The following is a 27012-nucleotide window of genomic DNA, read 5'->3' on the forward strand; positions in this document are numbered from 1 at the left end:
GTCTTTCTAAAAGTCTGTAAAAGCTGACGAAAGATTAGCCAGCCTCTTCCAGGGGAAACATCTTTTCCTCTTTCTAATATCTAGCTCTTCCTGTCCTTCAGTGCCTCCAAACCTGGCAGCCTGTGTTTGAATTTTAATTTTCTGTTTAGTCAGTTGAATCGATCTGTTTCATTAAAAAGATAGGAAGATGATCTAGAGGGAAGACCAGCCCGCTCTGCTTGGGTGCACTGGATGCTTTTATCGGGTGAATTTAAATGGAAAATCATTTGTTCTCCGGAAAGAAAACAGAAATCAATGACTAACTTCCTCTCCAAGATGGTGAATTAACACATCCACTTAATCTCTGCTCGATTCTGAGCCTCATTAAAATGACAGCAGGGTTTTGTTTTTGTTTTTTTAATAAGAACAAAGAAACTGGGGGCAACAAAATGTTGGAAACTGATAACCAGAGAATTGGCGCCGCTGATTCGAGAAAGCTGAGCCTGAAGCTGGCGGAGGCAGGGGGAGCCAGCCCGCAGTGCGACTTACGTGCCTTTGGGAGTTGGGGACTAGGCGGGGATAAGAGAGGACAGCTGTTGGAAAGCTGGATTCAGAAGCGATTGGATCCCAGCTGGCGGGACGCCCTGTGTCCTGTGCGTCCCGAACGGTAGGGGAGGCTGAACGCAGCCCAATCCTCCTCCATCGTCTGGGCAGGAGGCCATGCTTGCTTCCCCCAGGCATTAATAGGTAATGCTTGGGAGAGAAGTCTCAGCAGAGGAAGTGCGTTGCTTAGAAATACGGAGGGGCTTCCCTCCTGATCCGCTGGTTAAGAATCCACCTGCTGTGCAGGGGACTGGAGTTCAATCCCTGGTCTGGGAAGACTCCATGTGCCCCAGGGCAGCTAAGCCACGACTGTGGGCGTGTGGCACGACTGTGAGTGTGTGTGTGTGCCCCGGAGCCTGCCGCCACGCTCCTGAGGCCACGCGCCCTAGTGCTCCAGGACACGAGAGGCCACGGCCACGAGGAGCTCACGTGCCGCCCACAGAGGGAGGTCCCCGCTCAGGCGGCTCGAGAAAAGCCCGCATCGCCACGCAGGCCCAGCGCAGCCAAAAATAAAAAAAATTAAAAGGAAGAAACGTGGACCCAAGTGCTCAAGAAGGACACACACGCAGCTAAAGGGGCTGAATGTGGCTGCTTCTGGAGAGGGGGACGGGGGGGGACTACTCTTCGCTCTTTAAACTGCACGTATGTGTATGTCTCACAAGCACTGAGTCACTACTCATTCTAACTGAGTTTACTAAAGCTACGAAGGAGGAAAGCAGGGCGGCGGGGCGGGGGCTGTGGCAGGAGTCCCTGGCCACCGTGGTCCTGGAGCAGGCGTGGCCAGCCCCAGGCTTGGGGACCGGGGGCGAGGCAGGCAGTCGCCCCCAGGGAGCCCGGTGCACAGGTGGGGTCCGCGCCCGCTGGGCAAGAGCCTGGCTCCTCGTCTGGCGGGACAGTCCGTTCCCTGCTGTCTGGGGAGGACTGTCAGGCATTGGGCGACGGAGCTCTAAATGAAAGAAAGCCCGGGACCCCCCACCTGTTCATAGAGGTCCCTCACTGGCAGGGATGCAGCCACATGGAGCGGGACGGAAGGCAGCTCGGAAATAACAGAAGCTTTCTTTACCCTTCGTTTCCATCCGTTTAATGGACATTTTCCTGGACTGGGTTCTAAACCATCCCTGCTTCCTTAAATGTGGCTCCCAAAAGGCATCTGAACTTTTGATGACTCAGGGTCATCTTGAGACGTGTCTGTTATTTGCAGTGGGTGATGCAGCCATATCTCCAAGAGCCTTAAGTTCTGGGGGGAACCCTTAACCTGCACACTGGGGCTTCCCACTCTGCCTGTTAGGACCCCATTCCAGGGGTAGCATCCCATCCCCGGGGGTTCTGTTAGGACCCCATTCCCAGGGGTAGCATCCCATCCCCGGGGGTCCTGTTGGCACCCCATTCCCACGGGTAGCATCCCATCCCCGGGGGCCCTGTTGGCACCCCATCCCTGAGGGTCCTGGCTCGCTTCCCACTCTCTCCTCCCACCTTCGCTCCCCACCGCTCCTGCAGCCCCTGCTGCGTCGGCCCTGCCCGTCTGACTCCTGTGCTCTTCCTGATCGGCCACCTCTGGTCTGCTGGCCTCTCCCCGTGATGGAGCTTGATAGATGCATCTTACCTCGAGGCAGAGTGCGCCCAACTGCGCGGTGTCGGGTGAACAGGCAGGACGCCGGGCAGACCCCCATGAGCAGGATGGGGCTGCTTGGAGCCCTCTGTTGATGGGCAGACTCCTCGGAGCTCAGTGTGCTCGTAGGAGCCGGGGTTTCCAGAGAAGTGACCTGTCACCATCCATCACTTGCTTTGCTCACATCCTTGTGTCACTCAACACAGCACACGTAAAATCGTCCCTAGAGGTCATCCTGGAAACACTTCACGGGTGTTCTGTTAACGAGGTTTGATGAAGGGATCCCAGGAGCCTGTGACTTCCGTCTTGGTGTACCTCAGGCGGTTTCTCAGCCCTGGTCCACGGGAGCGGGAGGCTTGTCCCTGGGGACCCGTGTGCTGGGCTCTCCGTGCCGTGCCCCGCTGCATGCCGTGGGGTTGGTCAGTCAGCTTCTCCGGCTCCCTTTCCTCCTTCTAAGCGACAGTGGGCTTCCCTGGTGGCCCCAGGGGTTCTGAGATGCAGCGACCTCAGATCAGTGGCCGACGCAGCAGTTATGGAGCACCCTGATCACGGGTGCTTAGGAAGAGAACGAGATTGACAGGTGAGCCCCGCTGCGACACAGCTGCATGAGCTGCAGCCCGTCGGCACGCTTCCCGGGGAGCGCGTGCCTGACTCTGACCTCGCAGAGTGCGCTCTCCGAAGGCGAGGCACGGAAGCCTTAACGCCTCTGAGGCCCTCAGCACCCTCCTCTCCTGGAGGAGCCGCCAGATGCGCCCCAGGCACTCTAATTAACCGGCAGTCAGTGACTTCCCTGGTGGCTCAGCTGGTGAGGAATCTGCTTGCAGTGCAGGAGACCTGGGTTCGATCCCTGGCTTGGGAAGATCCCCTGGAGAAGGGAGAGGCTACCCACTCCAGTATTCCGGCCTGGAGAATTCCATGGACTGGATATTCCATGGGGTCGCAAAGAGAGCGCCTTTCCCTTCACTCACAGTGAAACCACAGACGCCAAGAAGTCGTGAGGGCGCTGGGGGGACCAGAGCTCAGCCGGCGGTTGAGCTGGGAGGGCGGCTTGTCCGGGAGCAAGGCTGATGGAGGGGGAAACCCAGGGTGACTGCCCGCAGGGGCAGCCGGGCCCGGGTCAGCAGCGGCCGTGACGCAGACGGGTGTGGGAGCAGCAGGCCAGAGGAGACACCAGTCCAGAAGCTTTAACGAAACGTCCACACGCACAGAGCACCTTGGTGGCTTGTACCGCGTGGGAAGAATTCTGTACGGCAAAGGCGAGCGGAAGCACAGCTGCACCAAAAACGAGAAAGAAAAAAGCCAGCGCTGCGTTACCGGGGGGCCGACGTCTCTGACACAGGAGGAGCTCCTAAAGCCGGAAAAAGGCCAGCAACACCGATGTTCGTGTTCTCTGCAAAGAACAGGAGCACAGGTCACAGTCAGGGGATTCAGAAGACGCGAATGAAATGAGAGGATGTCCAGACGCACCGCAGATGCCGCAGACCTGTGGCCGGCAGACGGGCGGGTGGGAACACAGCGTCTCAACCCGGCCTCGTCAGAGCGGAAGTCAGGCGGTAGACCTGAGACCGAGCAGCAGAGTGAAGACAGCGCCCATGGGGCCCGTCAGTGATGAGTGTTCTGGGATCAGTGAGGCCAAAGGCACAGGGCGTGCCGGGCAGGGCTGGGGGCGGATGCTCCTTTCCATCCGGGGTTCAGCCCGGGCCTCAGGGAAGCAGTGAGCTCCGTGCAGGCTTGACTGCAGGTGGCGAACAAGTGTTTCAAGCCTCGGGAAGGGAAGGGGATGATCTCAGGCAGAGGGGCCGTGAGCCGGGGCGGGGATGGCAGGACCAGGCTGCATCGGCCAGGCTGGTGGAGGGAGGCCGGCCCTGCTCTCAGAGAGGGCGCTTCTCCTCGGTCAGGGCGGAGGTGTGGCCGCATCAGACACACGGGGGGTGGGCAGGGAAATGCAGATGCCGGAGGACCCCCCGGGAGGCTTTTCTCCCACCCAGCCCCCCAGACCAGCACTGCGGTTTGACCCGGGGTGGTTGGGGCGATGACGCGCACATGCTGGGTACTCTGATGGTCACGCTCCCAGGATTTATACATGGGTCGGACACGGGGCAGCAGAAAGGGAGGAGGGTGGGCCTGCAGGGTTCTTGGCTGGGTTCTCTTTACCAAGACGGGGAAGACCCTGGGAGAGAGGGCTGGAGGGGGCCGATCAGCGGTTTTAGGCATGTCAAATGTGACGAGCCTGGTCAACTTCCAAGTCTAAATGTTGGAGAGCGGTCCTGACTGGACGCAATGAATTTGGAAACCATAAGCGCAAAGGTGGTCTTCCAAGCCGGGAGACCAAGCTCATCGGAGAAGGGATGGTGAAAAGAGACGACACAGCCCTGGTCCTGAGCGTGTGGACGTTGGGGAGACAGGAGAGCAAGTGTGGGGCGTCAGCACTCAGACAGGGACGGGAGGGCGCTGAGCTTCCAGGGGATGAGGTGCATCAGGGAGATGCCGGTGTGCGAGGCTCAGAGCCAGTCACATCACAGACCCCAGAGTCCCGGCACACAGGGACTGTGACTGACGGGGAGGGGGCTCCCAGGCCGCTGAGGGCTCTCCCCTGGGTACAGGCGTGGTCCGGTCCACACCTGTGAGGGCCACGCGGCAGTAAATTCCAGAACCACCAACGCCGCACACCTCGAGCCAGCGGCTCCTAGTCAGCTGACGCCATGGCTCTGGTCCCGTATTCAAGGAAATACTGACGCATAGAGTTTTCTTTATAACATCGAGAACAACCTCAGCGCTACTACCTGAGTTCAGTAGGAGGGTTCTTGTTCAATACATCACAGCAGATCCATGTGATGAGACCTAAGCAACCACTTCAAAAAAGTCGTGTGTGTGTGTGTATATTTACCTGTGTGTGTGCATACACACACTCCATGTGTACACGTATGTAAGGAAGATGCTATACATACATAAAGGTAAAAAAAGCACATGTATCAGTAGTATCAGTATATGGATATGTGTGTATACACAGACATAGTTTTAAAAGGCAAGGCAGACGGTGCGTGCTATTTGCTGCTGCTGGTAGTGGTGTAGTTGCTAAGTCTTGTCCAACTATTGCGACCCCATGGACTGTAGCCCATCAGGCTCCTCTGTCCGTGGGATTCTCCAGGCAAGCATACTGGCCTGGGTTGGTGCTGTTTGCTGCTGCTGCTGCTGCTGCTGCTGCTGCGTCACGTCAGTCGTGTCCGACTCTGTGCGACCCCGTGGATGGCAGCCCACCAGGCTCCTCCGTCCCTGGGATTCTCCAGGCAAGAACACTGGAGTGGGCTGCCATTTCCTTCTCCAGTGCATGAAAGTGAAAAGTGAAAGTGAAGTTGCTCATTCGTGTTTGACTTTTAGCGACCCCATGGACTGCAGCCTACCAGGCTCCTCCGCCCATGGGATTTTCCAGGCAAGAGCACTGGAGTGGGGTGCCATCGCCTTCTCTGGGTGCTGTTTGCTAAGGTGTTTCAAAGGCCTGGCTGGAGACTGGAGCCCCGAGCGCTGCTGAGGACGCCGCCCTCTGGACGAGGCCGCTGGAGAGGAGGTCACAGTGGTTGCCCAGGGGAGGCGACAGGGAGGCCGGGGGTGGGGACACTCCGTGTACCAGTCTCTGCTTTTTGAATTATTGCGCCATGTGGCTTTTATATGGTCAAACATAAGAGGGGGAGAAGGAAGGGGAGTGGTGGGCAGCGTGGCGTCCGGAGGGCCTCGTGCGGGCCTCCAGCGCTGGTGGGGGACTTCCTGGGGCGTCCAGGCATGCGGTCCCCGGCGGGGGAGTCTCATCTTGGGGGGGTCACCGCAGGGAGGGGGCCGTCTAGAGGGGCTGCCGTTTGCTCCTCCTCTGAGCCTCCGGCCTGCGTTTAGAGGGCGGCGTGGGGAGGGCCCCATGGAGGGTTAGTGATGCCTGGACCACCTCACCTGGACCATATCACCTGGATGGTCGCGCCTGACCGCCGCCGCCGGAGCCGTGGCTGCCGCGTCTGCTCACAGAATCGCGAAGTCCGGCGGCTCTGGGCCTCCGCAGGGCCTGTGGAGCCTGCACCCGGGAGGCGCCCCGCTTCAGACCACGAGGCTGGGGGCGCAGGGCGTGGGTGGCAAAGCCCGCTCCTCTGGGCAGGCTCTGCTTGTGAACCAGGCGGAAAAAGTGATCCCTCTTTTGTTCCCAGGGTACTTTGATGGTGTGCGCTGAGGCCAGATGGCGCCTTTAAACCGTGATGAAATGAGTCCCTGACAGACTTGTGTTCCGTGGAATTCCACCTTCCAGGAAGTAGCTCACTGAACCTCATTTGGAAAAACATAAAAATGATCGATACATATCTCTCTTTGTCATCGTTTGAAGTATCCCTATTTCTGGCTTCTGTTTTCAGCGCACGCACAAAATATTTCTGCATGGGACATGTGGGTGATACAAGAGCTTTCTAGGACAGCAAAGTACAGTTTCAGGTGAAAAAGTAATCTTTCAGTGTATACATTTGAGATCGATTTGTCCCTTGTGAGTATTTTTTAAAAATTATAGTTGCTTCTGAAAGTTCTGAACCATGAGCTACATGGTATATCTTAGATTCAGATCATTTAGATGGGTATAGAAATTCTATCCAGGATGTTTGAGAGGGCATCCGCTTCATATTTGGCATGAGAAAATGCCATTTATTTTCTGCAAAGAAGAAAGGCTGCCGTGTTCCTGCCTTAGCCTCCCTTTCCTTTAAAGCAAAGCCCATTCTTCATATCTTAGGGTTGTATGTATCATGTATTTTACATTTTTTATTTTTATGACTGCTTGGTTTTCATCTAGATTTATCCGTGATGGGAAGCAGGAAATTTGATAGGAGTAGAAATTTCTCTCCGCTCCATTATATGCAGCTGCACTCATGTTTTCAGCTAATGTAATTATGTATCATGTTGGAAGGTTTACACTTCTGTATTAACTTTTTGAAAAGGTGATAATCTATCAGCATTGCATTTCATCTCTTGTCATTAAGCTTTAAGCCCCTCAAAAACAAAATATTTAAATTGCAGTGTTTTGAAAGAATAATTGGAAAATTATGTGAAACTAGCACCCCCTTCTATAAAAAATCTGAGCTGTTTAAATTTTTGAGAGATGATGTGGAAAGAAGCAGTAAATTTCTAAAATATAGTTTTTTACATGGAAATCCATCTCGTTCTGCAGGGCCATACCAGTTTTTAAAATCTACCATCGTAGCTATAGTTGGAAAGGTCCACCGGGGTCCCAGGGAGGGACCTCCTGTTTATTCACGTGGCCTGTGTGCTCCATTCCCTGCAGAGCAGAATGAACTGGATTCTTGTAGGAGCACTGCCTTTCCGTTTGCTTTCTGTCTTCTGTTCGATGCTTCCCTGGTGGCTCACGGCTAAAGAATCTGTCTGCACTGCAGGAGACAGAGGTTAGAGCCTTGATTGGGGAAGATCCCCTGCAGAAGGCAATGGCAACCCACTCCAGTACTGTTGCCTGGAGAATCCCATGGACAGAGGAGCCTGGCGGGCAGCAGTCCATGCAATCTCAAGAGTCGGACCTGATTTAGCGACTAAACCGCTACCACCGCTGCTGTTTGATGACCTGTTCTCAAGTTCATTTCCACAAAGGAACATGAGCAGCTTTTCTTCTTGGTTAACATCCCTGAAGAAAAATAACCCATGGCTTTCTTCTGGGAACACAAACTTGGGGTCACGGAGTCAGAGGAACCTAGCCGTAGCGTCTCTGGCACAGAACAGCTGGGGCTCAGAGACAGTCCTCTTGACAGAAGAGCTGCTGCAGCAGGCGCCGCCGGGTCTGTGCTGGGGGTGTGGCCGCTCACTGCGTTTTGAGCTTTTACCCCTGTTTCAGTCCATGTTCCCAAGCACATCGTTGGGTTTGGGTGATATGCTCACAGCCCTCAGACTTCGTGCTTTTGAACACACTGTATATTTTGACTGTTAAATGATGTCGCACGTTGAAATTGTATCACACCGTGTTTTCCAGAAGACTGTTTACATGGTTAGTATTGGTGTTCACATGGAGTGTGCTCAGACTCAGCAGAGATCTCCGTTTCTTTGACCAGAATTGGCGGTTATCTTTGCCTTGCCTGCACGTCAACGTTGAAGTAGAATCAAGGAACCTTGATTCCTTCACCAGCCTTGTTGAACAGTTGTCCCACATGTGACCTTCTGCCTTTGAAGCAAACGTGGGCACGTAGAACATGCTTCATCTGAGGCCCTGACAGTGCCGTTCCGTTCAGATCAGACCAGGGAATGGGGCAGTGACAAAGAGGACAGATACGGTTACTTTGTTAAACAACCAAGCCGGGCAAGCTACTCCCCGTGGCTCTAAAATGCGCAAATTTATGATGATGTGTGGGCATCGTATTTGGAAGGTCCTTGCTGGGAAATAGAACTTACTCCCGAAAGAAAACCAGCGCCTCTTCTTCCTGCCTCAGCGTTGCTGGCCTGGTTTCTGTTCTGAGACCTGCAGGCTGGTCCATGGCGGGAAGCTTGCCTGCCTCTGCTTCTCCCCGAGGCCACCAGGCTGTGAAAGCTAAGAGCGACCTTCTTTCTGTAAGAACATGAGATGGCTTTGGGCTTAAATCTGCTTAGAAACTTTGAAATACTGATTTTGCTGATGGTCGTCACAAAGAAACCTAGAATGAAATTCTGCCTATGTTCAGAAGAAGGGAGGCTTTTCTTCACTAGGATTCATGGATAACACACACGTGTTTTGGTGTCGGGAGGCGCCCTGTGTCAGCCCCTCCTGTCACAGGCCAGGGAGCAGAGCTTGCGCAGAAGCTGTCTTGGTCTGCGTCTCCCCACCGCACCCAGGGGCGCTGCGGCGTGTGGTCCTCTACCAGCTGAGGAGAGACTGGTTTGGGTGGTTTTCCTGCCTCTCTTCTTATCCTTCTTAGACCCGTAAAGACTCCACTGAGCAGCATTAGCACGAGGCTGCCTGCCTGCGAGAGCTGCATCTGGGCACCACGCCTGTGTAGATGGCCCGTCCCTTCCCAGGGTGCAGGGCCTGTCACCCCAAAATACCAGCAGCCTAGGTGGACAAAAGACACGCTGATAGCTGGTAAACTAGGGGCATGCAGAAACCCACATACGTACTTTGTGTCAATACAAAGGGCTGCGTGCCTGCACCTGGAGAGAATGGTGGAGTTAGTAAGAAGGCGGGGTGCAGAACTGACCTCCCTCCACTGGCCCAAGGGCCAGCACGTAGGACTTGTTCCTGAAGAAGTAAGGGGGGCCCCGGCGTCCTGAAACCCAGCTAGCACCCCAAAGCCACAGCTGAGCATCCTGGCTGCTCCCAGGCCCTGTCTTGGGGGACAGACACCCACAGTCGCCTTTCTTTAATCAGAGTTCAGCATGCTTGTTACTCCACCAAGGACATGGACAGAACTCCCTTTCTGCCTTGTTATGTAACATAACTGCTGACGATTTCACAACCAGAACGAGGGCAGTCAGCTACCAGAGGTGCCGTTCACTCTCATTTTCTGTTCAGTCATTAGTGAAAACTCAGAATGGACGTCCTCAAGTTTTCAGACATTTAAACTTTTCTGGTTGATTATTTTTTAAAATATTGAAAGATTAAGCCATCTTTACATTGCCAGTTGCTTGCAATTTATTTTATAAAGTCTCACGTTGTAATATGTACTCCTTAAGAGCCTACTAAATCTCCCTTACATACTATATTTCCTCATGCAAAAATCCTAATTTGCAGCTGCACCTACTGAGTTTATTCTGGCATTGACTTTAAAGAAGTAGAAATTGTGTCTTCTCATGTCATGATTTTAATGCCATCACCCTCTTCACTGCACTAATGCCTCTACACTCAGCCACTGTATTCCAAAGCAAAGTTACAAAGATTTCTGCAGGAAAGGATCGTCAGATAATATAGGCAGTAGTTCCCTTGCCCGGGCTTGCTTCCCATGCTGCCAGAAGTCTGAGCTTTTTACAGTGTTCAGCACGTTTAAGCAATGGGTCCTAGTGGGACTTAACACAACCGATGGTCAAATGACCTGTATATGGTGTGTGATCAGTAAGTGTTATTGTCTGCCCAATTGGTGTTAATACTTCAGACATCAAAAATTATTTTCATTATCCAAATTGATGAGCCCTTCTGTATCTTAGTATTATGAATATTGACTACCGAAATACAGTACTACGGAAAGTCCACCTGTTACAGAAATCCTAGAGGATAGTTCACCTCTTCACATAAGTATTCCTGATTGTTTCATATTGGAGTTCTCTTTTACCAAAAAAAAAAAAAAAAGAATAGAAAGAAACTAGAAAACATTTTAAAAATCTTGTTCAATATAAAATAATCTGGAAATAAATAATTATGTCAGCTGGGCCAGTCATTTTAAAAAACAGGATCTTGACCGTCTTGTGTGTCTGGCACCAGAGCTCGCAGGCCTTTGGGTGGAGGCTTGGTCTTTGAAGTCTTTGAGAAGGCTCTTGCCTGTTAATGTTCCATGGGGTCAGGAGTTCTCTGGTGGTCCAAAGTCCTGGACTTTGGTCTCCCACCTCGGGGGTTTCAGTCCAACCCCTTGGGTTTCAGCACCAGGACTTCACAGGCCACAGAGAAGACATGACTCCAAGACTAAAGGTGAAGCAGCACCCAACAGCCAAGAACACCCAAAGAGAGTCACACACTTACAGACGGAAAAGAAGAGAGGAAAAATGAGAAGCAACGGGAGTCACGAAAGAGGCAAGGACTCAAGCCAGTAACCAACCCTTAAGGGAAAATGGACGCTAAAACTGGACTCCCAGAAATGCAGAATGGAAGACAAAGTCTAAAGCATGGAAGAAACTGCCGTGTCACCAAGCAGTGCTAAGCAGTAAAATTAGGAAAATGAAGTGAATTTCTTTTAAAATAAGGCGCTTTTTTTCTTTAAAGCAGGAAAGGTTATACAAATTAAAGGAGTAATAAAGAACAACATCATAACCCTGTGGGGAAAAGGGGGAGGGAATATATACAGGATATACATGAGAAGAACATCCCTGTGACTCCCCCACTTCCCTGCTCCGGTCAGTCTGCCTCCTCGGAAAGTCCTCCAGTATTTTCAGGAAGGTCTCTGAGTCTGCTATGGGCACTGTAGGGTCAGCTCAAACTCAGAGCCTGCCTTGCTCCAGCTTGTACTTATTCCCAAAGTCTAGTTGCTCCTAAAGTCCATAATCTGATGCTCAGTTCAGTTCAGTTGCTCAGTCGTGTCTGACTCTTTGCGACCCCATGAACCGTGGCACGCCAGGCCTCCGTGTCCATCACCAACACCTGGAGTCCACCCAAACCCGTGTCCATCAGTGATGCCATCCAACCATCTCATCCTCTGTCATCCCCTTCTCCTCTTGCCCTCCGTCTTTCCCAGCATCAGGGTCTTTTCAGATGAGTCAGCTCTTCCTATCAGGTAGCCAAAGTATTGGAGCTTCAGCTTCAACATCAGCCCTTCCAGTGAACACCCAGGACTGCTCTCCTTTAGAATGGACTGGTTGGATCTCCTTGCAGTCCAAGGGACTCTCAAGAGTCTTCTCCAACACCACAGTTCAAAAGCATCAATTTTTCTATGCTCAGCTTTCTTCACAGTCCAACTCTCACATCCATACACGACCACTGGAAAAACCACAGCCTTGACTAGACAGATCTTTGTTGGCAAAGTAATGTCTCTGCTTTTTAAGATGCTGTCTAGGATGGTCATAACTTTCCTTCCAAGGAGTAAGCGTCTTTTAATTTCATGGCTGCAGTCACCATCCACAGTGATTTTGGAGCCCAGAAAAATAAAGTCAGCCACTGTTTCCACCATTTCCCCATCTACTTGCCATGAAGTGATGGGACCGGATGCCATGATCTTCGTTTTCTGAATGTTGAGCTTTAAGCCAACTCTTCCCTCTCCTCTTTGACTTCCCTCAAGAGGCTCTTTGGTTCTCCTCCACTTTCCGCCGTAGGGTGGTGTCGTCTGCACATCTGAGGCTCACGGTCTGACGCTAGCTCCAGGGAACTAACCTGCCGCCCCTGCCGCGTGGCCGCGCCCCCTCTCCCCTTTGCTCGCACAGCCTCCTGCTGTTTTGCTTTGGCCCTGGGCCTGCTCCTGCTTGCAGGTCTCTATTCTCGGCCAAGACACGGGGGTGAAAGGAGCCGGTTGTTGGGGCTCAGTCACGCTAGGGCGTTTGGGGAGTACCTGCCGGGCCTGGAACTTGGGGGAAGTCACCAGGGGCTGTGCGCTTTCCCAGAGGAGTTGGCCCTGTGTTGGGGGCCCCTTAGCAGGGCCAGGCCGCTTGGTCTGCAGGTAGACGCGCCTTTTGCCTTCGAGCACCCGCCCTCGCCATTTCCCCGCCCTCTGGGGTTCCCAAGCTCCCCCGTGACGCCGCCTGTGTGGGGTTTCCCAGTGTGCAAACGTGTCCTCCTTCACGATTCCCTGCCCGGGCACAGACCCCTGTCCTGGAAGCTCTGTCTCCCTTTCTGCCTCTGCCTTTTGCCCTCGCCCATTCCGAGGACGCCGATTGGCCTTTCGGAAAGTATGGGGTCTTCCTGCCGGCGTCCCCGAGCTGTCCTGTAGGAGCTGCCCCACACGCAGAGGGTGAGCTTTTAATGTGATCTCCCCGTCTTGAAAGTCTCCTCCGAATTCTTCTTTACCGTTTACTCGGGAAAGTTCCAGAGCCTCTCTCCAGGTTTCCTGTGCAGTGCGCGTGAAGTGCTTGGTGAGTGGCCTTTCGCCTCCCTTGATCTCGTCTCTGGCCTGGACTTGGCGCGTCGCAGGAGAGCAGTGAGCAGCGCAGTCATGCTGTGTGAGTCAAAGTGAGGATCCTTCAAATCCGAAGTCAGCATGTGCTGCCTGTTAGCGGACTGGCAGAATGTTTACACCAGTCCGTCTGTAAGTTGATAACGTGAAAATTCTTTTAAAGAAACAGATATATTATGTAGCAGACCAAGGAATCAAATACCTACCAATGGAACAGATAGTCGGCTACTTTCTAAAATACAGGCTTTCCTATTTTTAACAAAATTTTCCATTTTTCAGCTCATCACTTTTTGTGCCCACTTTTAAAGAACTTCATTATTAAATATACACGTATACACTTACACACAAATACACTCACACAGTCACACATACACACTCATACACACATACACACTCTCGCACACACAAACTCACACACACCCTAACCCTAACTTTTTGCCTCCTTTTGGACTTTTACTTGACTATATAGATATTTTAAGAAGGGGAAGATAAGGGTGAAATGTCTTATCTCACTTTTAAAATATTTTAATTGGAGGACAGTTGCCTTACAATATCCTGTTGGTTTCTGCCGCACATCAGCATGAACCTGCCCTAGGCGTACACAGGCGCCCTGTCTCCTGAACCCCCGCCCAGCACCCTCCCTTCCCGCCCAGGTTTTCCTGCGCACCGGGTCTGAGCTCCCAGCGTCCGCAGCAGGTTCCCGCTGGCTGGCTACTTCCAGTGTGATAACGGATGTGCTTCTGGCTGCTCTGCTCCCCCCGGGACCTCCCCCGCTGTGTCTGCAGGTCCGTCTCTATGTCAGTGTCTCTGCTGCTGCCCTGCAAATAGGGTCATCAGTGCCGTTTTTCTAGATCGCATATATACGCATTCACGTATGATACTTGTTTCTCTCTTTCTGACTCACTTCACGTGTATAATGGGCTCTAGGTTCGTTCCTCTCATCAGAACGGACTCGAATGTGTTCCTTTTCTGGCTGAGTAATGTTCCGTTGTGTGCGTGTCCCACACTTCTTTATCCACTCACCTCTCAGTGGACATCTAGGTTGCTTCCATGTCCTGGCTGTTGTAAACAGTGCTGCAGTGAACACTGGGGTAAATGTGTATTTTTCAGTTATGGTTTTTTCAGGGAATATGCCAAGTAGTGGGGTTGTTGGGTCGTATGGCAGTTTTATTCTTAGGTTTCTAAGAGCTCTCCATACTGTTCTCCATCGCGGCTGAACCTTAGTAGACGTGTAGAATACAAGCTTTTTAGGCAGCTGTACTTTTTTTCTTAAATGTTTCCACATTTCCTCTGTATCAGCATCATTTTTCAATCATCCGCACTGTTTTTCTTCCTTGAGTCCTCAGTCCTTCCCACGGCAGCCCCTGGCTCTTGTTCTTCTGAGCTTTCTGAAGGCTGCCTCCTTGCAGTCTGGGCTGGACGCTTGTCTGAGCTCAGCCTGTTAACAGAGCGTTACTGCTCCACCCGCTCCCCTGTCTCCTCTCTTTTCCATGTTCCATCTGGACGCCCACCTTCCGAGTCTCAGTGGTGCTTCTAAGACCGTAATGCTTCCTGACTACCCGAAATATGGATATTAAAGACTAATATCCTGAAATCCAGATGATGGCGAAATATTAAAACTAAAGAACCATTGGGGTCTTATTGTCAGGGCCTCGTCTGGCCACGTTCTAGGAGGTGGATCTGAGTCATCAAGGCGTGTGCCAGGGAGTCTCTCAGACCCACCAGAGAGAAGTGTGTGTGTGTGTGTGTGTTGCTTTAGCAGAAATCCTGGATTTTAGAACATAATTGCCACCTAGTCATGGTTATTATTTGTCTTTTATTTCAGTGTATTAAACCAAGAACATCCAGGGAAGGTCGGAAGCAGATATGGAGGATGCGGCCCTCTGTGCCAGGCTTCCAGCCGTGGGCTGGGGGGAGGTTAGGGACCAAGCTGGGCATTGTCCAAAGAGAGGCCGAATGCAGAAGGGTCACTGTGGGAGTTTCTTGGACGATGTAATGACTGCTACTAATTACTGTTCCTTTTTAAACCAATGAGCTTCTTAAGCTTTATTAGCATGACAGGAATTAGGGCCCTGGCTCCTCTTAGGAGAGAGGAAATGGAGAAGAGGCAAGGCGAGATTGGCAGGTTACTATATTTATCCTGTATGTCAGCTCTTGTTCACCGTGCAGAGACACTAAGGAATAAAGTTCCTGTCAATCACTGTGTAAAGAACTGCTTTGAAGCGATGCTGCATAGAAGGGGAGCGAGAAACTGGGTGCCCAGCTGAGCAGGAAAATGTACAAAAGAGCATGGGGAATGTCTTGTGAGACGACAGCTGCTCCAGCATTGGTTGTGACAGCGAAAGACTGGAGACCACGTCCACCCGTGAGGGCTGGTTCGCCTCCACAGTGTGTTGGGGGGGCGCTCTGTCGGTGTCAGCAAAGGGGGAGAAGGGCTTGATGCGTGGGCAGTGAGCCGTCCCCGCCGTGGCTGCATGAACAGCCAGAGAGTGCTGTGCACGCTGCGCTGCTCTTGTGCCAGACATGGGGGACTGTGGGTATATGGGCACCTCTGCGTGGATCTTCAAGGAGAAAGAGGACAATACAAGATAAGCTAAGAACGCAGAAAAATGCGCAGGGAGAGGGAGGGATTAGGGTAGAGGAATCCAGGAAGAAAGAGAGATTTACCTGAATGCACCTTGACACGCTGCTGGACTCAGGAATCATAAAAAAAAAAATTTATCCAAAAAAGCAAAAACATTTCACACTCCCACATGCACAATGGGATAAAAAGGAAACAAATGAACGTAACTGTACTTTGTTACGGACATAACCATGTAAAGAAAACTACCTTGACTGACCTTAGAACACTGCTTTTATTACATTCTCAAGGAGACGTGCCCTAAGGACAAAAAAAAAATGTAGAGTTTAAATTGTATTTAGCAGTCTTACTATTAGTTATGTTGATGTGGTTAATTGTCTGCCAAAGAAATAAGTCTAAGATTTAAGGAAAAAAATAGTTGAAAACATTGTATCTGTAAATTTGAATTAGAAGTACAAGCAAGATCTTATTCTTCCTTAAAAAAAATAGCCCTGTACCTAAGACATGTTCACGAAAGAGCCTGGGAAACAGTGGAAACCCAGTGACCGTGAGCACTCCTGGCCCCCAGATCGTGGCCTTTGAGCTCCGTTCTCTGCTGTAAGAATCCAGAGGTCCCTGGAGAAGTGCCCGGCTCCAGGCCCAGGTGAGCAGTGTCCTTGCTAACTCTAGAACGTCTTATGCCAGAAGCAAGGGACGTGTCAAGTCTAATCAGTGACCTCAGAAGGACTTAGAAACCCACCTGCAGGGTTCCCATTGGCCAGCAATGCGATAACCGACTGCAGTGAATATGTAAAAAAAAAAAATGCGTGAGTTTTAATGATATTAAATCAGGAAGAAGACGTCCCACCACTCTCGCGTTCATGCTGTTTTGAATGGCGGTGAGGAATATGCACTGATTATGTGACTTATAAGAGTTAGGCTGCCCTGGCTTTCTCTCATCCTCTCCCCTCTGCTGCAGGCCTGGTCTCGGACCTCAGGTCGTCTTACTGCGACAGGACACAGTGCTTTGTGCTTTTTTTCATCCCTAATTGCCAACATTGAGACCTCGGTTCAGTTCAGTCGCTCAGTCGTGTCTGACTCTCTGCGACCCCATGGACCACAGCACGCCAGGCCTCCCTGTCCATCACCAACTGCCAGAGTTTACCCAAGCCCATGTCCATTGAGTCGGTGATGCCATCCAACCATCTCATCCTCTGTTGTCCCCTTCTCCTGCCCTCAATCTTTCCCAGCGTCAGGGTCTTTTCAAATGGGTCAGCTTTTCACATCAGGTGGCCAAAGTATTGGAGCTTCAGCATCACTCCTTCCAATGAATATTCAGGACTGATTTCCTTTAGGATGGACTGCTTGGCTCTCCTTGCAGTCCAAGGGACTCTCAAGAGTCTTCTCCAACACCACAGTTCAGAAGCATCATTGAGACCTTGGTGGAGCTAAATCAGCCTCCGAGATTCCAAAGCCTGGCCCTGGTCCGCGGTCCCTCCCGCTCCCTCAGCCTCAGTCTCTGGACCTGGCTGAGTCTCTTCAGCGCCCCCACCTCTAGAGGAAGGACGCGGATGGTCATCTGTGCCCTGGGCAGCCTCCCAGTCCACAGGCACGCACTCAGAGATGCCGTCTGCCTTGCTGGGGCTGTGAATTGGCATTGCCTCCCCTGCGGGAACTTTGTTATTTCGTCCTCTGTGAAATCCCAGTGGAGACTGGAATCTTTCTAGCTATACCTGGAAAGGCAGATTTTGCCGGCCCATGGCCTCAGGTTGGGTGGGGAAGTAACATCCTCTGTCGCTCTGCTTCTTTCAGCCATGGAGTTCCACGAGCACCTGCAGAGCATCGGCACCAGGGAGGGCCTGAAGGAACGCAAGCTGCAGAAGGCCGTGGAGAGCTTCACCTGGAACATCACCATCCTAAAGGTGCTTTCCGAGCCGCCCCTGGCGCTCCCGGGCCCGCAGCCCTTCCCCGCGCGTTGCTTCCCACTCGTCAGTGTCCCCTTTTCTGTGCTGTGCGTCACCAGCCCATCAAGGCTGCAGTTTGTCACAGAAGTCCTGTGAGGACTTTGCTCTCGGGAGAGTGTGCGGCACGGTCGCTGCGCAGGCGGCTCACGGGGAGGACAGGGATCGAGTGGCTGGCACGCTGTGGGTCCTGCCGGGAAGGGGAAGGGCCTTGCGTTTCACCCTTGAGACACTGCAGAGTTCATAGTTGCCAGTCGCTGCATGGGAAACAGCACTGATTACAGGGAAACGACTGGGAATTGGAAGATTCTAGTTCCTCGAGTTTCATTCTACGCTTGAAAGTATAATCACAGCCTTAATATTAATGTGATCCCAGGAAAAAAAATAGGAAAGAATCGTGGGGGGCATACTCGAAAGAAGTATGCGAAGGGAACTGCCGTTTGAAAGACATTTCCCTCCAAGGGAAAAAACATCCATAACTGATTATCTGCTTCCTTCCTCCTTCCCAGCTTCCCTCCATTTCTATTTCAGCATGACCACTTAAAAATTAACTGTTATTATTTTTATTATGAAAGTGATGTATTTTCATTACAGAAAATGTCAAACTAGCGTAGCCATAGGGAGACACAGTCTCACCATCCAGGGTCTTCTGCCGTGCGGCCCCAGCCCTTTTCTCTGTGGAATATATAATATGTTGTTTAGTTGCCCAGTCGTTTCCAACTTTTGCAGCCCCATGGACTGTAGCCCACCAGGCTCCACTGTCCCTGGGATTTTCCAGGCAAGGATGCTGGAGTGGGTTGCCATTCCCTTCTCCAGGGGATCTTCCCAACCCAGGGATCAAACCTGCATTGGCAGGCGGATTCTTTACCACTGAATCACCTGGGAAACCCTGCGTATCATAAGACATGATTTTAAAAATACTGTTCTGTGTGTGTGCCTTGGGGCTTCTCTGGCGGCTCAGATGGTATAGAATCTGCCTGCCATGCAGGAGATCGGGTTTCGAGCCCTGGCTCGGCAAGGTCCCCTGGAGGAGGGCATGGCAACCCACTCCAGTATTCCTGCCTGGAGAATCCCTGTGGACAGAGCAGCCTGGTGGGCTACAGTCCAGGGGGTCTCACAGAGTGGGACACGACTGAGCGGCTAAGCAGCAGCAGCAGCATGTGCCTTGGACCGTTTTTTTGTCTCGATGACCTTTTCTTCATCTCAGTGTTTGGGACCCTGAATAATAATAACACAGAAATATTATTTGTCTGGACCTTGGACAACTCAACGTAAAATTGCTCTCTGGTTCACCCTCCCAGCTTTCTTCTCAGTTGAATTCAAAGCTTTAAAGACGTTGTCACAGCTGCCTCTTTTAATTTTCCTGTTCCCCCTCTAATTAAAGGATCCACCCTGCAGCAGACAAGTTTTCTGATTCAATTTAATGAGAAGTCACCCTGCCCAAGCTAGCCACCTTGCACTTTCTCATCTTAACGCCCCTACTCATTTGTATAATTAGTCATTTTCTGAACTTCTTCATACTTCGCTTCCTACACATGTACTTTTTAAAATCTCTAGATCTTCTGCTTAGTATTTAACTCTGATCACTTGTAGTTCAATAAACAGCAGATAGAGAAGTCTGCAGTGGAGAGGCATTTAGCTTTACAGCTTGCTGGTACACTGTAAACTTCCTGCAAACCTCAGGGGAAAATAGCGCCATAGTGTGTAGCCCTGTGATAGGAACAAAAGGCTCATTTGGCTTTTTTAAAAAAAATAAGCTCCCAGGGGATCCTTACGCACATTACCGTTTGGGAAGCACTTTTGGCTGAGGACCCCTGGAAATGGAAGCCTGGTGCACACAGTCGTGAAAAACAGCCAGAGCAAAGTAATGGATCAGATTCTAGAAACAGGACGTTGAACCGAACGGCTGCACTGAGGAAACCATTTTCTTATGAATTATGTCCAGGAGAGAGAACTAAAACCCCAGACTTGTGTTCATATGGAAACAAATGCATAGGACAGGGTGATAGGTTTTGGAAGTCTCTAGGGTAGTATTCGCTCTCGGTGGTGGCTGCGCATGGCAGAAGCAGGCCCGGAGTGGGGAAGGGCTGCACAGATCTGCGCGTCTTTTCTGCTCGGCGGGAGGGCCTCGTTCATGGCCGCGTAGTTCACGGGGGTGAACGTGCTTGGCCAGCCCAGTGCTCGCGGAGTTTTAGACGCGGGCCTGGGCTGAGCTCCCAGCCTTCTCTGGCGGGAGGGTGTGGGTCTCTCGCGTTCCGGGCGCCTCCCGCGCCGCCCCGCAGACCTCGGGCGGGTCTCAGGCCGCAGGACTCCTGGCCCCCAGGGCCCTGGGGGCCGAGCGAGGGCGCAGCTGCCGAAGCACGCGGCGCGCCGGGGCACGCGGCGCGCCGGCACGCGGCGCGCCGGCGCGGCGCGCCGCACGCGCGCGGCGCCGGGCGCGCCGGCACGCGGCGCGCCGGCGCGCGGCGCGGCCGGCGCGCGCGCCGGCACGCGGCGCGGCCGAAGCACGCGGCGCGGCCGAAGCACGCGGCGGGCAGGGCGGCCGGCGTCGCAGGAGGAAGGACTCCAGCTGGGGGTCGCGGATGAGACCCCGGGCCGGAGACGGCTTTCATCCGAGGGTGTCCAGCCCGGGTTTCGCGAGTCTCTGCTGGCTTCGTTTAGTTTTTTCGGTTTTAAGGATTACTTTGAAATGCAGACACGGATGAAGGAGAAGTGTCTATCTGAGCCCACACCCAGAAGGACCCCCTGTTAACATCTTGGCGCACTGTCTTTTAACGGTTTATGTGTGTATTTGTTTTGGGGGCGCCGAGCCTTCCTTACCTGCCCTGAGCGTTCTCTAGGCGCAGCCAGGGGCGCTGCTCTCCAGCTCGGGCGCCTGGGCTCCTCGCCCCAGCGCTGTCTCTGTTGCCCTGCACAGGCTCAGCAGTTGCGGCGCTCGGGCTTAGTTACCCCACGGCAGGTCGGGTCTTCCCGGACCAGGGATCGAACCTGTGTCCCCCGCATTGGCAGGCGGAGTCTTAACCATCGGACCACAGGGAAGCCCAACATCTTGTCATATTTACTTCGTTTTTTTTCCTTCGAATAAAAATAGTTTTTGTGAACATGTCTTCATTACAAAGAACATTTTTAATGTATAAAAGATTAAGTTTCTAAATGACCTCAGATCCTCCGTCTGAGAAATAATTGCTTTTAAACGTGTGACCTTATTCCAGGAGCTGTTTCATATGCATATGGGTGGGTGAATAGAGACATATTTTATTGATTCTGAGTCATACTTTTTTCCCATGGTTTTCACATCTTTGATATTTTTGCATAGCATATAATTCATGGCCTCTTTGCATTGTAGCCTCCTTAAATTGGAGTGATTTTCTTCCTTGTGAAAGTCGCTCAGTCGTGTCCAACTCTTTGCGACGCCATGGACTGTATAGTCCATGGGGTTCTGCAGGCCAGAACACTGGAGTGGGGAGCCTTTCCCTTCTTCCGGGGATCTTCCCAACCCAGGGATCGAATGCAGGTCTCCCACATTGCAGGCGGATTCTTTACCAGCTGAGCCAACAGGGAATGTGTGTCTTATAAGCATTAGTGTCTCCTATATTATGAAATAAAGTATATCAGTAGACAAGATCCTACTATAATTTCTCTATTTAATTTTTTAAGTGCTAAATTTCACTTTGAAGTGAAGTGTTAGTCACTCAGTCATGTCTGACTCTTGTGACCCCGTGGACTGTAGCCCTCCAGGCTCTGTCCGTGGGATTCTCCAGGCAAGAATACTGGAGTGGGTTGCCATCGCCTCCTCCAGGGGATCTTCCCGACCCAGGGACTGAAGCCAGGTCTCCTGAATGCAGGTGGATTTTTTGCCATCTGAGCCACAGGGAAGCCCAAAAGCAACCATAAAGAAACAGTGAATTGCTGAACAATTTTTACTCTAAAGGGTATTTATTTCCTATAAAATCTCTCTGAGGTTAAGAAAAAAGATTATGTAAAATGTTAATTGGAGTCATTTTTGAAAGCTATACATTTGGGTTTTTTGGGTTATACATTTGGATTAATTGGGGCTTTTTGAAATCTACACATTTCACTTATACGATTTATTGGTTGGCCTTCTGCTATGAAAGATGAGAATATTAACACCTGCTACTATTTCTGGGTGGGAAGGTAGGCATATTGTTACTTTTCCGTTGTCCAGGTTTAAACATCCCTGTTGGTCCCAGGACTGTGGTTCCATGTTGCTCACTTAAAGCTCAATATTTAAGCTGGTCTGCTGTCGCCAGCAGCCCAAGAAATCACCCATGCTTTCCTGTAGCCCGAGGGAGCGGCCGAGAAAGGAGAAGTCTCAGCTGGTGTCAGAGACAGCCTTTGTTTGGGTGCTTGGGCCCAGCTTTCTCAGAGTTTGTCCCTGTCCTGTTCTAGGGTTTCTGCTGATAACTGGGGAGAGGGTGTCATTCATCCCCACAGACTTCTGATTGCCTCTTTAATTCAGAAACCAGCCCTCAAGACCTCACGCTCATTAGACAGTCAGCACCATTCTCTGTTTTGATGAGCTTTATTGAGGTATAACTTATGTAAAATAAAATTCACCAGTTCTAACTGCAATTCAGTGACTTCTGACAAGTGTGTGTAGCCATGCAGCCCAGCACAGTGGTGGCAGACGTCACCCCAGGAGTCCCCTTCCGCCCTGTGTGGGGAGCTCCCCTGCCTGGCCGCCTGCTGGTCTCGCCTCTGTCTCTGTGGCCTCCCCTGCTCCAGAATGTCACAGACGAGGAGCCGTGTGCTGGTAATCTCTGTGCGCGGCCTCTGGCATTCAGCAGAACACTTCTGAGAGCCATCTAAGTTGCTGTTTCAGGGAGCTTTTCCTTTTTACTAATAAATAGTATTCTATCCTCTGGGTGTGCCACAGTGCGTCTACTCGCGGGTGGAGACATTTGGGTTACTTCTGGTTTTTACATGTTACGCATACAGCTGCAGTGAGCATCCACGTGCGAGTCTTTGTGTGAGCATGCAGTCTCAGTTTTCTTGGATGAATACCTGTGAGTGGATTGCTCAGTTGTTAACTGTGGGTGTGTCAGATTGTGTAAGGAATTGCCAACTGCTTTATGAACCGTCCCATAGAGAAGCCCCCAGCAGTGGTACAAGGCTTGCAGCCACCCCACACCTCTGTCAACACGTGACACCGTCAGTTTGCAAGTCTAGTGAGTGTAGAGAGTTTGAGCATCTTTTTGTTGGGTCTTTACTTTTTTAGATTTTTAAAGCGGTCATGATGGGTCCTCGTGTGGCTTTGTTTTTCTGCTTAGAGTTCTTAAGAGTTTTCTATCTCTGGCTTTATAGTTTTCATCAAACTTGGAAACGTTTCAGCCGTCGTTTCTTTAGACTCGTTTCCGTTTGCCCTTGGCCGCCTCCTGTGGCTCGCGCGTGCGTCTGTGCTGTTTGGTATTATCCCACAAGTCACAGTGACTGCTCACTTGACTGAGGCCTTGCCGCTGCGTTTCTTTCTATAGTTTCTAGAGTTGCTGTTGTTTTTTATAGTTTCTATAGTCTTCAGGCGATGTTGCTGTGTCCTCCACAGCACCTCATCTGCCGTCGACCCTGCCCAGTGGGGTCTTTGTTTCACTTTCCCGCTTCTGCCTTCTGTGCTCATGGCGTCCTCTCCCTCCTTGAACGTGTGTATTTCCAGTGGCTGCTGTGTGCCTCCCTCCTTCTCTGTTACCCTTGACGGCACCTCGCCTCCCTGAGCTCGGGAGCAGACTGCCGGGCTGCGTGTGGGAAGCTCCCCTTGCGCTGACCTTGCGTCTGGACCTGTCCTCCCAGGGCCCCCTGGCTTGCGCTTTCTAACAATCATCGCTTTATGTGTTGCCTCTGGTTTTCTAGTTATGTGTCAGCCCATCCCTAACTCTCCCATGTCGCCTCCTGCTTCCCTTCCTCTCCTCTCCTTCATCAAACAGAAGCAAAAAGAGAGACCCTCGGTCTGTATCTCTCCAGGTTGCCTGACTGTTAGAATTTTCAGCATTTTTATGAATTACCAGTGTGAGTTCTGTGAGCTTTAGACAGTAATTCGGCTGTGTTATACGCTGGTCTCTGCGGGGTGGCTGCTTGTGTGTGTTTTCCAGTCTTCCTCTTTCTGGTCATCTCATCACAGATGTGGGAAGGAAGTTCTGTAAGGCCTGACATGTTCTATTTTGTATTGGCGTGTAGTTCATCATAGTGTGTTAGCTTCAAGTGTAAGCAAAGTGACTCAGGTACACATGTATTCTTTTCAAAATTCTTCTCCCATCTTAGGTTATTGCAGAATATTGCATAGAGCCCCCTGTGCTAAACAGTAGACCCTTGCTGGTTATCTGTTTCCAACATAGCAGTGAGTGCCTGTCAGTCCCAAACTCCCGGTTTATCCCTCCCCCAGCCTTTCCTCTTTGGTAACCATAATTCTGTTTTCTAAGTCTGTGAGTTTGTCTCTGTGTAGTAAATAAGTTCATTTGTATCATTTTTTTAGATTCTGCATACAAGTGATATCACGTTTGTCTTACTCTGTCTGACTTAACTCCTGTAGTATGATAATCTCCAGGGCCGTTCATGTTGTTGCAAATGGGATTATTTCATTCTTTTTAATGGCTGAGTACTATCCCATTACTCAAGAATCAAGATTGCTGGAAGAAATATCAATAACCTCAGCTACACAGATGACATCACTTTATGGCAGAAAGTGAAGAAGAACTAAAGAGTCTCTTGATGAAAGTGAAAGAGGAGAGTGAAAAAGTTGGCTTAAAACTCAACATTCAAAAAACTAACACCATGGCATCCAATCCCATAACTTCATGAAAAATAGATGGGGAAACAGTGGAAACAGTGTCAGACTTTTATTTTTGGGGGCTCCAAAATTACTGCACATCATGACTGCAGCCATGAAATTAAAGACGCTTGCTCCTTGGAAGAAAAGCTATGATCAACCTAGACAGCATATTCAAAAGCAGAGACATTACTTTGCCAACAAAGGTCCGTCTAGTCAAGGCTATGGTTTTTCCAGTAGTCATGAAGGATGTGAGAGTTGGAATGTAAAGAAAGCTGAGCGCCAAACAGTTGATGCTTTTGAACTGTGGTGTTGGAGAAGACTCTTGAGAGTCCCTTGGACTGCACGGAGATCCCACCAGTCCATTCTAAAGGAGATCAGCCCTGGGCGTTCATTGGAAGGACTGATGTTGAAACTGAAACCCCAATACTTTGGCCACCTGATGTGAAGAGCTGACTCATTGGAAAAGACCCTGATGCTGGGAATGATTGAGGGCAGAAGGAGAAGGGGACGACAGAGGATGAGATGGTTGGATGGCATCACCGACTCAATGGACATGGGTTTGCGTAGACTCCGGGAGCTGGCGATGGACAGGGAGGCCTGGCGTGCTGCAGCCCATGAAGTTGTAGATTCGGACACGACTGAGCGACTGGACTGAGCTGAGCTGAATACCCCGTTACATGTGTGTGCCACGTCTTCTTCAGCCATCCATCCATCAGTGGACATTTCAGCTGCTTCCATGGTCTGGCTGTTGTGAGCAGCACTGCGGTGGGCAGCTGGGACGCATGCACCCTTTTGAACCATGTTTTTATCCAGACACATGTCCGGCAGTGGGATTGCTGGGTCATACTGCAGCTCTTTTTTTAGTTTCTTAAGGAACCTCGACACTGTTCTCCATGGCGGTAGTACCGACTTACATCCCCACCAGCAGCGGGGAGGGCTCCCTTTGCTCCGACGCCCTCTCCAACATTTATTGTTTGTCAACTTTTGGATGATGGCTGTTCTGATGGGTGTGAGGTGATATCTCATGGCAGTTGTGATTGCATTTTTCTAATAATTAACGATGTTGAACATCCTTTTATGTGCCTCTTGGTCAGTTCTGTTTCTTCTTTGGAGAAGTGAAGTGTCTATTTAGGTCTTCACCCATTTTTTAAATTGTGTTGCTTATATATGTATATATTTGAGCTTCATGAGCAGTTTGTAAATTTTGGAAATTAAGCTCTTGTCAGTCAGACACGACTGAGCAACTTCACTTTCACTTTTCACTTTCATGCATTGGAGAAGGAAATGGCAGCCCACTCCAGTGTTCTTGCCTGGAGAATCCCAGGGACGGGGGAGCCTGGTGGGCTGCCGCCTCTGGGGTCACACAGAGTCGGACACGACTGAAGCGACTCAGCAGTAGCAACAGCAGCAGTCACGTTGTTTACAAGTATTTTCTCCTATTTTGTTTTGTCATTTCCTTGGCTGTGCAAAGCTTTTGACCTTCATTAATTCCCCTTTGTTTTTCTTCTTATTTTCATTACTGTAGAAGACAGATATTGCTGCAATTTATATCAGAGTGTTGTACCTGTTTTCCTCGAAGCGGTTGTAGTCTCCGGTCTTACATATAGTTCCTTAATTCATTCTGAGTTTATTTTCATGTATGGTTCTCTGTATTTTTCTGTAAAGAATATTCTAATTTCATTCACTTCTCACAGCACCGCGTACTGAAGAGACTGTCTTTTCACCAGCCTATTTTCTTGCCTCCTTTTTCGTAGCTTAGGTGGCCACGGGTGCCTGAGATCACCTCTGGGCTTCCTAGATCCTGTTCCATCGATCCATATCTCTGTTTTTGTGTCAGTACCATACTGTCTTGATCACTGTGTTCATGTAGCATCTGAAGCCAGGGAGCCGGAGTCCTCCAGCTCCGTTTTTCTTTCTCAAGATTGCTTTGGAGTCTTTTGTATTTCCACACAAATTGTACAACTTTTTGTTCTAATTCTGTGGAGAATGCCATTGGTGATGTGATAGAGATTGCACTGAATCTGTAGATTGCTTTGGGTAGATGCTGGCTTTCACCGTGTTGATTGTCCCAGTCCAGGAACATGATGTGTCTCCCATTTGTTTGTGTTGCCTTTGATTTCTTTCATCAGTATCTCAGTTTTCTGTTTTTTGCCTCCTTATTCCTGGATATTTTATTCTTTCTGATTAGATAATGAATGGGATTGTTTCTTTAACTTGTATTTCTGATTTTGATTTTGTGTTAGTATACAGAAATGCATTAGTTTTCTGTGTGTTAGTTTTATATCCTGCAACTTTACTGACTACACGGATGAGCTCCGGTAGTCTTCTGGTAGCATCTTTAGGCTTTCTGTATATGGTATCATGTCATCTGCAAATAGAGACATTTCAACTTCTTTTCCAATTTTGTTTCCTTTATTTTTTCCTTCTCTGATTGCCATGATAGGACTTCCAAAACTATGCTGAATGAAAGCAGTGACAGTGGATATCCTTGCCTTGTTCCTTACCTTAGGGGAAATGTATCCAGCTTCCAACCAGTGAGAATGATGTTAGCTGTGGGTTTATCATATTTGGATTTTTTATGTTGAGGTGGGTTCGTTCTGTGCCCACTTTCTGGAGAGTGTTAATTAAAAGTGGGTATTGAATTTTGTCAAAAGCTTTTTCTACAACTACTGAGATTATCATATGACTTTTATTCTTCAGTTTGATAATGTGGTATATCACATTGATGATTTGTAAATACTGAAGAATCCTTGCATCCCTGGGACAGATCCCTACTTGAT

The 27012-nt window shown here is 50.5% G+C and overlaps 1 protein-coding gene across 7 annotated transcripts in view; it reads left to right on the forward strand.

The window, feature by feature from the left end:
• Window positions 1-27012, forward strand: part of PLCL2 (phospholipase C like 2) — a 210788-nt gene that overhangs the window by 159091 nt on the left and 24685 nt on the right. For 4 of the 7 annotated variants that reach the window (XR_006056587.2, XM_027962005.2, XM_042234014.2 and 1 more), the window contains one exon: window positions 17303-17412. The exons of the other annotated variants lie outside the window; for them this stretch is intronic. Coding sequence is in view for 3 of the 4 variants with exons in the window: in XM_027962005.2 (XP_027817806.2) it covers window positions 17303-17412 (110 nt within the window). In the remaining variant the exon portion in view is untranslated. The remainder of the gene's footprint in view (window positions 1-17302; window positions 17413-27012) is intronic. 7 annotated transcript variants of the gene reach the window in all.

The sequence above is a fragment of the Ovis aries genome, chromosome 1 (assembly GCF_016772045.2).
Source record: "Ovis aries strain OAR_USU_Benz2616 breed Rambouillet chromosome 1, ARS-UI_Ramb_v3.0, whole genome shotgun sequence".
In the NCBI taxonomy this organism is placed as follows: Eukaryota; Metazoa; Chordata; class Mammalia; order Artiodactyla; family Bovidae; genus Ovis; species Ovis aries.